The sequence below is a fragment of the Andrographis paniculata genome, unplaced genomic scaffold, assembly GCF_009805555.1.
Source record: "Andrographis paniculata isolate CXL003 unplaced genomic scaffold, ASM980555v1 Contig74END, whole genome shotgun sequence".
In the NCBI taxonomy this organism is placed as follows: Eukaryota; Viridiplantae; Streptophyta; class Magnoliopsida; order Lamiales; family Acanthaceae; genus Andrographis; species Andrographis paniculata.
The window spans coordinates 357,288-369,978 of NW_026137611.1; the positions used below are offsets into that span (position 1 = coordinate 357,288).

Sequence of the window (12,691 nt, forward strand, 5' to 3'; positions counted from 1 at the left end):
TTGAAAACGAAATAATTGGTCCAATTTGTTATAGCTTAATATTTCAAATTGCAAACTAGCGATAGAATTAATGGTTACTGTACTCTGCGATTTGATCGATTAATAATTGAGATTGGGGGAGTAGGAGAGGGATAACATAAAATAAAATAAAATAAAATAAAATTTGATTGGGTGATGTAGGTTGACATTTTGTTTAGGGTAAGTTAGATTAATTAATTGTTCAATTTGCATTTATTTGTGAACAAACAGTCGTAGTCTTTAATGATATTTTAACCCATCGAGTACAAAAGTTTATAGACAAGTTGGGTATCCAAATGGTGACACTAATGAAATGAATTTCTATATAACTACATGAATAATGACATAATATTTTGTGAAAAAAAATAAATAATACTATAGTTTTACAAAAATATGGAGAAACATATATAAAGTAGTCAAATATGCAAATTTAATTTTTTAAGTATTTACTAAATCATTTGAGTTCTATATGACAGACCAAAAAAATAACATTAAGAAATTTGAATCAATGATCTCATAATTATGAGTTTAATGACAATGTTAGACTATAAAATTAAATAAAATATACCTATTTTCATAATAAATTAGAACAATATAGTTGGCCATATACTACAAAATTAAATAAAATATACATATTTTTACAATTAAAATAAAGTAATATAGAAGAAGTATTTCCTCAAATTAGTTATTTGAGCTTTTTTAACTTATTTTTTTCTATATTGAATTGTATTTTAGCCTTAGGCCCTTGATATTAAGCATTCTCCAATAAGAAAGTTAAAAAATACAAGATGTTTCTTACAACTAATTATATATATATATATATATATTTAGACTAAAAATGTGGGGTTTTTTTTTTTTTTTTTTTTTTTTTATGTTTATAAATTTTGGACTCCGTTGACTAATATATTTTGGAGGTTTTTGTATTATTCATTAATAGCTTTTTTTTTTAACAAAAATATATATACTTATTATTATTATTATTTTATAAAATATCACATAAAGTATTTATTTTATTATTTTTCAAAACTTTCAAAAGCTTTTGTATAAATGGAACCTAAAAACTTTATTTTAGACTAATATAGTTTTTTTTTTTTTTTTTTTTATCTAGAGTTTTTTAAAAAATCTATCTCTTCATATTCATCTAAAGATGATTCTTTTGCTACAATAGTTATAGGCCAGTTTAATGATTATGGAAGACAAAGTTAAATTTGTTCTTTTTTTTTGGGATTATTGTTGTGAGACACTATCATTCAACTGAAAAGTAATATTATATATTTTCTTTTATAGAAATAAAAAATAGGTTTGCCGGATCTAATTTATAGGATATTAAATTCGTGTGACAGTTTATCTAAAGTGCACAATAACAACTACGGATTCCGTCATAAAAAAAAATAGTCATTGGTGGATCTTTTAGGCTATACTAAATATTTATATTAATATTTTATTACTAATATATTATCTGAACTTTTGATCTTAATTTTCAAGGCATGGGATCCTCATCATCATCAGCCTCTCCACCCCCATCACTCAAAAGTGATATATATACATTATATATATCCCATGCCCTTGATGATCAATCTATATAAAAAAAAATTAGCAAAGTATTCAAATTAACACTGTAATTGGCGTCTAATTATATGTACTCACAACACCAATAAAAAAAGAAAAGTTGATAATGTATCTAATCAATATCTAACAAACCCTTAGCTGAGATAGAGATTACGTGAATACGTTACATGAACAAGATATGCGTAAAAGTACAAGACAAAGAAATTAATTAATTAAGAAAATGGGCCGAGTAGTTAATACTAATATACGGGGCTTTGTCTGAGTGTGAGTGATACATACATACATACACACACATATATATATATATATATATATATAGAGAAAGGTACCGTACGTAGCTAAGGTTAAATCGAGGAATACAGAGCGTACAAATTGGCTGCCCAGAAACGGTACAAATACAATGGCCTATATATACATATACATATACATATACATATAAATATAATTCGTCTGTGTCGTACATTGAGGACCACATATACATAAACTATGTATGTATGTATACATATAATACAAAGAGATATCTCCAGTCCAGACATGTCCACTTTCTGTGTCCCTAGCTTAGGTCTTTGTTATTTACTGTCCTAAAGGTACAAACACAACCAACACACACACACACACACATATATATATATATATATATGACACACACTTTTGTTGTCTTCTTAATTTTGCATTCAACATTGTATTCATTATAAATTTCAATAGGAGATGTATATATATATACGGACGGCTGAGATTTAAGATCGATCGACGGCATCCACCGTCGGCCCCATGTAAGATCTTAGTTTCATTGAGGGCAATATATACACATATATGACTCAGATGGACTTTCGTACTGGTGTACATTCAGCATCGCCAAAATCTCTCTGAGACAGAAACACAGAGAGTGAGAAGCAGAGGGAGAGAGAGAGAGAGAGAGTGAAGGCAAATCTCAGTTCAGATTCATATAATCTGCATTAATACTTACAACTCTGATTTGCTCTGCAGTCTCTGTCTCTCGTCTCTCTCTTTCTCTCTCTCTCTCTATATATATATCTCTATAATTTGTATGTGTGTATGTAGTCTGTTTGAGTGGATAGAGGATTGCCGGGATTAGTTAGGGTTTCACAGAAGCTGTATAAAGCCGCAGCTTACAGTTGCTCCAAAATCAATATTTTGTTCTATCACCCTTTCATTAATTATATTAATTAGATCAAAATCCATATCCATCTAATCTTCATCATCTTCCTCTTTTGTTCTTCTTGGGAAAATATTCAAAATCCAATGCTCATCATTACTGCTAGTTTCTCCCACGAGTAGTTTTCACAGCTACAAAAGTAGCAAGTAGCCTCTACTGTGTTAGCTACACCATCTGATCTATATCTCAACCCTCTGGACATATATACATACTGGATTTTCAGAAAAGTCATCTTCTCCAATTCCCCTTTTTTTTTTTTTTTTTTTTTTTTTTTCTAATAAATAAAATAAACTAAACCAAACTGAGTGTTTGATCGATCTAGCTATAGCTAGCTAGAATGTAATATATATAGATAGATACAGAGGCAGTCAGTCAGTCAGCGATCACAGATCATGGTTGGTAGCAGTCATGGAACCCAAACCGCGTGACGAACCGATCTAAAGCTAAGCTCAGAGATGAGAAGGATCGATTTCATTTCATATATAGGGTGTGAAAAACCAGGCCAATGGGATTCCTCCACGTCATCCTCACCTTTAATTTCCCAAAACGAGCCTCCATGCCTCCCTCTTTCTGCACCACCAAACACAGAATAAAAAAAATATACGAAAGGCCTTAGATCATGCATGCCAATGCCATCAACATCAATCATCATGCCACATCGAGATATATGGACGGTGAGGATTAATCTATAATTTCCAGGGGGGCCCAGCCAGTACCCTAGCTAGCTATATAGCCCTAGCTAGCTAGGTGGTTAGGTTAGGTTAGGTCGGGTGGGTTGGGGGCGCGCCGTGATGGAGAATAATTTTTCACAGACGGAAGGCGGCGGCTGCGTCTAAAATTAAAATTAAAGCGACTTGGAGAAGACGGTCGTTCGTTTTCCTGGCATGTGCGAGGGTGGTCGGCACGTGCCGAAGTATAAATATATATATATATATATATATTCTTATAAAAATATATGGTGTGTTCGATTATGGGCAGACACGACGAGCTCTAGGGGGTCTGAGGGGAACAGAAAACCCTGCATAGAGAATCCCTCTTTGGGATCTGCGCCTAATATAATTAATAATATCAAACTGATCATTAATATATATATATATATATATCTTCATGCTTCTAGATTAAATTATTATACTTGTAAAATAAATATTTTTGACAAGAACAGTTGAGATTAGTAGAATCATAATCATGATGGTCGAAAACCCACCCAATATGGGACTTACCTATTGAACTTGTAACCACTTCGAAAAGTGATCAAATGGACAGTTTCTGTTGTCCAAGAAACAAAGTTTGCTATTTTGGGACGACCAAGTCTTGAGACAAGGCCATGTAGTGTAGGGAAGATCTTTCCAAATGTAATAAACTATAGGGTAATCGATTAGTATCATATAATATATAATGTGTGCCCAAATCTCAGTCTCAATGAGATGCATGATCATGATTGCTGCTCTAAATGGTCCACAGCTTCATATATATACAATTTTCATTATTAATATATACATACTTTAAAATAATTTGCATACAACAACAAAAAAAAAAAAACATTAACTAACCTAAATTAGGTCTCGCGTAGATCTGTTGTGTTTTTATTTGATCACAGCTTCCAAGAAAGTGTAAATGGATACTAAAAAAATCTCAGTCATTAAAACATAACACAAAAAAGAAAACCAAAGTACTTGTAACGAGAAATGAGAACTGCCCCAGGACCTAAAATGTGAACCCCAAATCAAACTTTCTGTGGGGGAACTACGTATAGCACATTTATACATACAATACATATGTGTATATATATATGTATGTATGTATATATACATCTGTCTGTGTGTGGTGTGGAGGGTACAGTACAAAACCAGCCTGAAACCTTCATGAAATCCCCCCACATTGTGCATTTCTCATCTGTACTTAATTCTACTTCTGGTTGGTAGCTTTTATTTTCTCTCTCTCCAACTCTCTCTCACTCTGTGTTCTATATAGATATATAGATACATAGATATATGTTTTGAGAGGTTCACATCTATCTATCTATATATATATTCCATCTGCTACTGTTCCATTAATTAATTAGCTCGATCGACCAACAATGGCGACTTCCATCCTGAGGCCGTCGAGCGACCACCATCAGAGCGGGGAGGGAAGCCTGGCTTTGGGTCCAAACATGCTGCAGCAGGATCACAATCACAATCACAACCCGACGGCAATACGACGTAGTTCCGGCGGGAGGAGGAAGGGGGGCAACAAGGGGTGCGACCCGTCGTCGGCCGGGGGGCAGCAGAAGAAGAAGACGCCGCAGAGAGGGATGGGAGTGGAGAAGCTGGAGCGTCTCAGGATGCAAGAACGCTGGAAGAAAATCAACGAAATCACCAATCATCAGGGTTTTGGTCTTCCTCCGGCCACATTCTCCGACCACCCTCCCGCTTTCGTCGTCAATGGCGCTCATCTCCCTCTCCACCTTTCCAAGGTGCAGGGTGGGTTTGGCGTGGGGCCTCCAATGGAGCTGATTCCCAGCCATGGCGTGAGCTTCCATGGGCAAATGGTTGTGGGTGGATTGGCCTCCTCCGATCAGATTCGCACAGATCTTCTCGGAGCTGCTGCTGCTTCCGTCGGGTGTTTGAGCAATAATATTAATCTGGAATTTGTTGGGAAGAATGGTATCTCAAGAGAGCTCTCTTCGACCCCAAATGTCGTCGCCAAGTGCTTCTCAGAACACTGTAATATTTGCCACAAGGTAATTAATTCATTCATTCATGACCCTGGATCTCTTTCTTTCTGGTTTGTTTAATGTATTAATTGGACTTGCAGAAGAAGAAGGGTAAGGGTGAGAATGGTGGATTGAAATCAGACATGTATAATGTAGGTGAGTGGGGATTTCTGGGTTTAAATCTTGGAGACCATAATAATCAAGACAGCAGCATTAACCAAGAAAATCATGCCATTGGAACCGGTGGACCTCCTCCTCATGTCGGATTGGCAGTTGAAATGAATGGAAAACAGGTAATCTCAATCTCAATTCATACATCCTTCCTTCTCATTCAAAAACACACCATTAATTAAAATCTAGTTATAACCAACCAACCAATTCTTGTAGGGTGTGGAAGTTGTGGCAGTTCACAGAAAAGGGTGTTCAAGCGGGGATGGAGATGGGGGGGTGTTGATGGAGTATGAGTTTTTCCCAATTAGCAGCTGCTCCCACAATAATGATCATGAGGACGAGGATGATGATAATGACGGTGATGATCATGATCAAGATCATGATCAGCAGCTGGAAACAACAATGGAAATGGCTAGTAGGGCAGTGATAGTAAATCATGGATCCAACAACAACAGCAGCAGCATTGACCTGTCCCTAAAGCTCTCCTCTTATTATTAATTAGTTAATTAGGAAAGCAAAGGTGCTGTCTGTTTTGAGGTTTTTTGTCTTTAGGCATTTCAGTGAAATGGGTTCTGTCAACCACACATAACACCTCTACCAGCTTTTACTTTGCCTTTTTGGTTGTTGAACCACACCTCCCTCCCTCCATCTCCTCTTTCGGCCAATACATTTTCTGATTCTCTCTCTCTTTCTCTCTCTCTCACTCATACAAACAGACACAAACACATATATATAATATGTAGTTTGATGGAGATGAGTACTTTCCCTTAATTGTTATATTCTGCTGCTGTGATCTTTCTGTTAGCTTTTAATTCTGGTTCTTTAATATGTTTAGTAGTTAAGTGGCAAGACCAAGACGAATTGATTATATTTCATATATATATACACACATTCATGGCAGAGTCATTCAGTTCAGGCTGCAGAGTTGAGGATGATGATGATGATGATGGCACACTGGTTTAATCTACTGCTGTCAATTAATTAATTATGTTCCCATATTTTGAGATTGATGAGTATTCTATCCCTAAATTGTCTCAGAAAACACAACATCAAATAAATAATCACCTCTAATTATAATGACATCCAAAAACACATACCCATGACTCACTAGCTAGGGCAGCTCATTAAGAATAAGCTTCCCATAGGGAAAGAATGATGCAAACTTAGAAGATAACTGGAAAAAAACCCTAATATCCAAGATCAAATCTAGCTAGAAAATGAAGTTAGAAGAAAATGAAGGGGAAAATAATAAAAAATGGAAAACCCAATAACCCAATTAATTAGACCTAAGACCTAGCAAAGAATTTTGATGATCAGAGAAACCAAGAATTGATGAAGGTATTTTCACCTGCATTTTATTAATACAAATCGAATTCTACTAATTAGTATGTACTTTAAGTGATAAGGGTATTTCCACCACTTAATTGACCTAATAATAAAAACAAAAACCTCAGTTGCATTCTACTACAGCACCATTAATATTAAAATTGCATCAATACAAACCCTAGAGGCTGTGTAGTCTGAACAAGACTGAAACGGTAAAACGTGAACGGCAGGATTCGAACCTGCGCGGGCAGAGCCCACATGATTTCTAGTCATGCCCGATAACCACTCCGGCACGTCCACTCATGACTCCATTTTTCTCAAATTGTATTTAAATATAAACTATAATTTAAAGATCATTGTTATTAGTATTATTTTCTTAATTTATACTTACATAAATAATTATTTTAATTTTAATTTTTATTATTAGAAAACAAACCATTTGGCAGAGACGACAGCATATTCGAAAAATAATGGTATATTAATATTCTTCTCAAAGCTTCCAGTAGTTTCAACGGTTTACAGTTTCACACTAACTCAGTTACGCTTCGTCACTTTTCTTCTTCGTTAGTCAGTCAACATTCATTCCCAAACACCGGAAGTAAAACCCTACTACCAACGATATGCAGAACCCCTCGCCGGATTCCGACCTCCCGCCGCTCGCCGCCATCAAGGTTCGCTCCTCTTCTCCGCGATTCCCCCCGCCGACTACTCCACTCTCCGACGAGACACCCACCGCCAACGCTCAGCGCAAGATCGGGATAGCTGTCGATCTCAGCGACGAATCCGCTTTCGCTGTTAAGTGGGCGGTTCATCAGTACCTTCGCCCTGGGGATGCGGTTGTTCTAGTACACGTCCGCCCCACTTCTGTCCTCTACGGCGCTGACTGGGGCTCTGTGGACCTCTCAATTGTTGACGCCGGCAACGAGGAATCTCAGCGGAAACTCGAAGATGATTTCGACGCCTTCACCACTACCAAGGCGTCCGATCTGGCGCAGCCACTTGTGGAGGCTGGAATACCTTTTAAAATCCACATCGTCAAGGATCACGATATGAGGGAGCGCCTCTGCCTGGAGGTTGAACGGCTGGGGTTGAGTGCTGTGATCATGGGGAGCCGGGGATTTGGTGCGACCAAGAGGGGGAGTGATGGGAGACTTGGGAGTGTGAGCGATTACTGCGTCAGGCATTGTGTTTGTCCTGTTGTTGTGGTGAGATACCCTGATGAGAAGGATAGTGCTGGAGGCGATGCTGCTCCGGTGGTCTCCGTGGCTTCTGCTGCCGAAGAGCTTGAGGAGGAGGATGAGGAGCCTGAGTATCATGATGCATCTGATAGCAAAAAAGGTATCCGCCTTATCTATTCTCTATCCGAATCGATCAATTCTATCTATCTGCTTTTTGCTTGGATCGATTTATGTGAATGTAGTCGTGATAGCATCTGCCATATGCTAATTGTGAATTCTATCTGGTTCATCGACAATAATTTGACTAATATTGTATGCTGTTGGATTTAGCTGAGGTGCTAGCTTTGACTGCTTAGGTATTGTTGATGCGAGTTGTTTGGAAATCTGCACACAGTTTCCTGTCTGACATTTTCTACTGTCTCCATAATTGGTTCGTTGAACAAAGAAATCTTTGTAGATGAATAGAATTGTCCTTATAGAGCAACTGAGTTAATGCTCTTTCTCTGCAATAGAAAATTGCATATAGGTTGCACTCTTTACTGCTAGTATCACTGTGGTAGATGTTCAATGCTTCTACTCTAAAATCTTATGATTCTATCCAACATCTTCGCCATTGCGCCATTTAGAATACTTAATAGGTGCAGGTGCTGGCATTGCGCCATTTTGTATGGCCAGGCATGCTCTTTTCTTCTTTTCCCCTGGCACAGAGGCATGCACCATAGGAGTGTTGTTATAATTATATGTTTTTCAAATTGTATGAATTATTATTATTATTATTATTATTATTATTATCTTTAATTCCAAGATATTGAGTGTGTTTGGTACAGAGAATTAACAGAGAAATAAAAATGTTTATATTTCTCTTGTCTCTCATATAACTATAGAAATAGAGAGAAATAAATATTGCAAAATTATCATTTTTTATATTTTTTGTACTATTTAATTTTTATAATTTTTAAAAATTATATTATTTCAATTTTACAAAAACCACATTAAATTTATTATGTAAGAATTTAACTTTTACCAAATTTGAAAAAAATATACTAGTATATAATCTTACAAAACATTCGTATATAATTTATAATTTTTTAAAAAAATCACCAATTTTTTTTTTCACTAATTCTAAAACTCTTTTTTGTCTAATTAATCATTTGTTCTTGTTCGATCCATTCAGATAGCTGTAGTTTTTTTATATTTCTCAACTAAATTATTTATTTTACTAAACAATAAAATTAATTCTCATTCTCTATTCAATTACTTTTCTCTTCAATTCCATTCTCTGCTCTCATTTCTCTACAATGGAGTACCAAACGCCCCTTAGAGTTTTTTATTTTTGGAAGGAAGAGTAATAGGATGCTGAAAGATTAAAAAATAAATATCATAATTTATATTATTAAATAATATAATTAATATAAACTTAAATGTTAATATCAGCATGGTGCCCTATCCTCTTGTTTTGGAAATAGTCTTCCAGGGTCTGCATCCAGTCTTCTGCTAATCCGCTTTCACTTACATTGCTTAATTTTAGTTTGATTCATGTTATGTTAAAATATTTTTTGAAATATTGTTGCTCCCTCCGTCAGCTATGCCAGGTTTCTTTTTTGACTGCCGTTAAACTTATGCACAGTCTATTCCACCTATAATTATATGACTTTTACTTTAACAAACAATAATCAATGTACCATTATTTTTTTCTATTTATCCTACCACATTTTATCAATTATTTAGCAATTTTTTATAATACCTCCATTTTACTTATTTATTCTTATTTTTCAGCATTTAACTATGTCACTGATTGGAAATAATTCAACATGAATAGTTTATTGCCTAACTCTAATAAGGAAAATAAGTATAAGGTAATTTTATAGTAAACCTTTTAAAAGTGATATCACAAGATTCAAGTATCTAGAAGGTGGATATCTCAATGCATATCATTCGTATATAATACTTTTGGTCAAAGGCCTTGCGCCATGCATCCTTTACGACTACATATCTTTCCAAATTTTCTTTTCTTCATTATATGCTATCAACAAATCCAGTTAGGAGCCTTTATGTTCTGCCAGATGCTATCCACGTAAATGAAATAAATCAAGCATAATGATTACTAGTTATGATTTTCTACAAGTACCCTCCATAATTTTTGTGCTCTGGATAACACTGAAGTGCAAAAGCCAACAGGGCTGAAAATTTGATTTGTTGTGCCGAAATAACTTGTATAAAAAATCCATTATTTCATCAAAAGATATATTGATTGTTTTATATTTAAAGAATGTCTTTGGCACCTCTGTCTGACTTTATTAGAATAACAATACTATTACTTCTGACATTGGGACAACTTAGAAATATGTGATACATATTGAGAATTTTGAGATGGCTGGAGCTCTATTTCTTGGCATCCCTTATTCACATGATCTGCTGGGGCCTTGGAAAATATAAAATTGATGTCTTTCTAATCAGTTTTTGACCACTTAACCTGTATTAGAAATTGACCAAAAAGATATTATGCACATCAGCACTTGTACATGTTGGTTGCCCTGATAAGTGCTTTTGATTGTTGAAGATATTAGTGTTAGAGTAATCTTGGTTATGGGGAGTTTATTACACTTGTTCTATGAAGCTTTTTTAATGTTAATCACATTTTTTTGGTGGATGATGCTAGTAGGTGCAGCTTTTCGTAGCCATAATATATGATGAGTGAGTAATAATAACTAATATGAAATGTGCAAGAAGGAATAACTCTAGTTGCTATATAATCTTTGTGGGTTCACATCCTTGATGATGGTGATAATCTCATTAGCAGTGTTATGCTATTACTCTTCTCCTTGACTTGTTTAGTTTCCGTCACGGTTGCTATTTGTTCTCTCAATGTTTTTCAACATTTTCTAAGTTTTGTCGGGCTTATTTGTTTCTGACAAATGGCCTGTCATAGCGCACAGTGATTAATGCATCCCTTGAGACACAGCCCAAACTTATGTAATATATGAAAATGTATTTATGTTATTAAAATACCTTGCAAAAATAGTACACTTATATAATATATACTTGCAAAAATAGAACACTAATATAAAATACACTTGAAAAAATTAAACACAAACATACAATATAATATACTTATAATCTTAAATTCATAAATGATCTATTAATAACACAGTTTATGTAAAAGAACAGTAGCTGGAAATTATTGAAGGAAATATTAGTGCATGATTGAAAAAAGAAATAGTATATTACTTATATTGATGTTATTATTTTTCAATGATTTGGATCAAGCGCTGAATGTCAATAATAGACCATTAACCCATATAAATCCTTTGCAAGTGTCCCCACTCATTTTGACATTGGAGAAAAAAGTATAACGACAAGGAGAAAAATTAATAGGAGATGAAGAAACATATATTATTAGAAAAGTGAGAGAATTGTAAGAAAATATAAGAGAAGAAAACATAGATTCTAAATTCTAAAATGAAGAAAACATAGGAGAAACTATCAGGAGGCAAGGAAGTTAAGATCTGTAATAAAGTCCCTTGTACTTAGATGATCACCCAAGGAACTTGTTGAATGCACACATCACGTCAGGCCAGCGCCACAATATACCATTTTTGTTACAGTTGGCACCTTAGAGTTACACCATGAGCTCGTTGTGTATGCTGAGATGCATTCACACTGGTAGTATTGGATAACTGTTTATTCTGATGTTGATAGAAGTAAAAACTGCATAATTGACTGCGTCTCTGCAAGTGAAAGGAACTTAGTTGTTTCTGGATTTGTTGGGACAAGAAGAGTTTCACATCATTAGTTCTTCTGATCATTATATCAGGAGGGTGTAAATCTTTTTTATTGGTTAGTAATTTGCATGCACATCGAATGCTTTTTTGATCTTTATAAACCTAAAAAGCTTTTTACCCTGATTGAATGATGACTCGTTGCAAGTTACTTGAACTTTCAAGACTGCAATGTTTAGTAAGTTGTGTAAGTTGGTGCCTTTTGATGACTATTCTTCAGTATGTTGCTCTTTTGATATGGTTTTGAGAACTCTGAAATGATAGTTTTCAATGTTGATGTGTAACAGATTCCTGATCAACATCGAGCTGAAGCACCTCCATTTGATGCCTGCCTGCAGGTTTGTAGTTCTATTTCCTTTCTAATTTTTTGCTGCCATGATTCCAACTGTTGTTTCTACACTCGTCGCATCGTACTAATAAGTTTTTATTTTCTTCAGTTATCTTTACCCGCTTATAATTGATGCATCCCTTTTTTTCATTTTTCTGCAGGCATTGTCTAAAACCTATAGTTGATGAATGAGAATTAACTAGATTTGCTTGAACAGAGAAGTATTGCCATGTATATCGCACGCAGTTTCTTTTATTCCATTATCTGCGTCAGTTTGTTTGCGTCGTAAATGTTGAGTCCTGTATTACCATATTGTCGATCATCATGCAGCTTTGTGTAGCTTCAAAACTCATAACACAGTTTCTGAAGTTCCTCTTCCTTTTACATAATACATTACTGTCCGTGTTTGTGTTTTTGGCAACTGTTGTGTTTTATTCTGTTTTTTTCAGA

The 12,691-nt window shown here is 34.9% G+C and overlaps 1 protein-coding gene and 1 non-coding gene across 2 annotated transcripts; one reads left to right on the forward strand and one right to left on the reverse strand.

Moving 5' to 3' along the window:
* Positions 1–7,174: 7,174 nt before the first annotated feature.
* On the reverse strand, positions 7,175–7,256 carry TRNAS-AGA (transfer RNA serine (anticodon AGA)). Its single transcript has one exon. It is a non-coding gene; the product is annotated as a tRNA-Ser (tRNA).
* A 195-nt stretch (positions 7,257–7,451) lies between these two features.
* On the forward strand, positions 7,452–12,662 carry LOC127265979 (universal stress protein PHOS32-like). Its single transcript, XM_051296041.1, has 3 exons — positions 7,452–8,293; positions 12,199–12,251; positions 12,403–12,662. The coding sequence occupies exons 1-3, from the start codon at positions 7,577–7,579 to the stop codon at positions 12,431–12,433; spliced, it is 801 nt and encodes a 266-aa protein (XP_051151998.1). The 5' UTR covers positions 7,452–7,576; the 3' UTR covers positions 12,434–12,662.
* Positions 12,663–12,691: the final 29 nt, after the last annotated feature.

What these genes read in the sequence shown, in the direction of transcription:
- LOC127265979 (XM_051296041.1), top strand. Translation starts at nt 7,577, where the DNA reads ATGCAGAACCCCTCGCCGGATTCCGACCTCCCGCCGCTCGCCGCCATC. An exon ending in ATGCATCTGATAGCAAAAAA is followed by an intron (nt 8,294 to 12,198) that starts GGTATCCGCCTT and finishes TTGATGTGTAAC; the next exon opens with AGATTCCTGATCAACATCGA. An exon ending in CATTTGATGCCTGCCTGCAG is followed by an intron (nt 12,252 to 12,402) that starts GTTTGTAGTTCT and finishes ATTTTTCTGCAG; the next exon opens with GCATTGTCTAAAACCTATAG.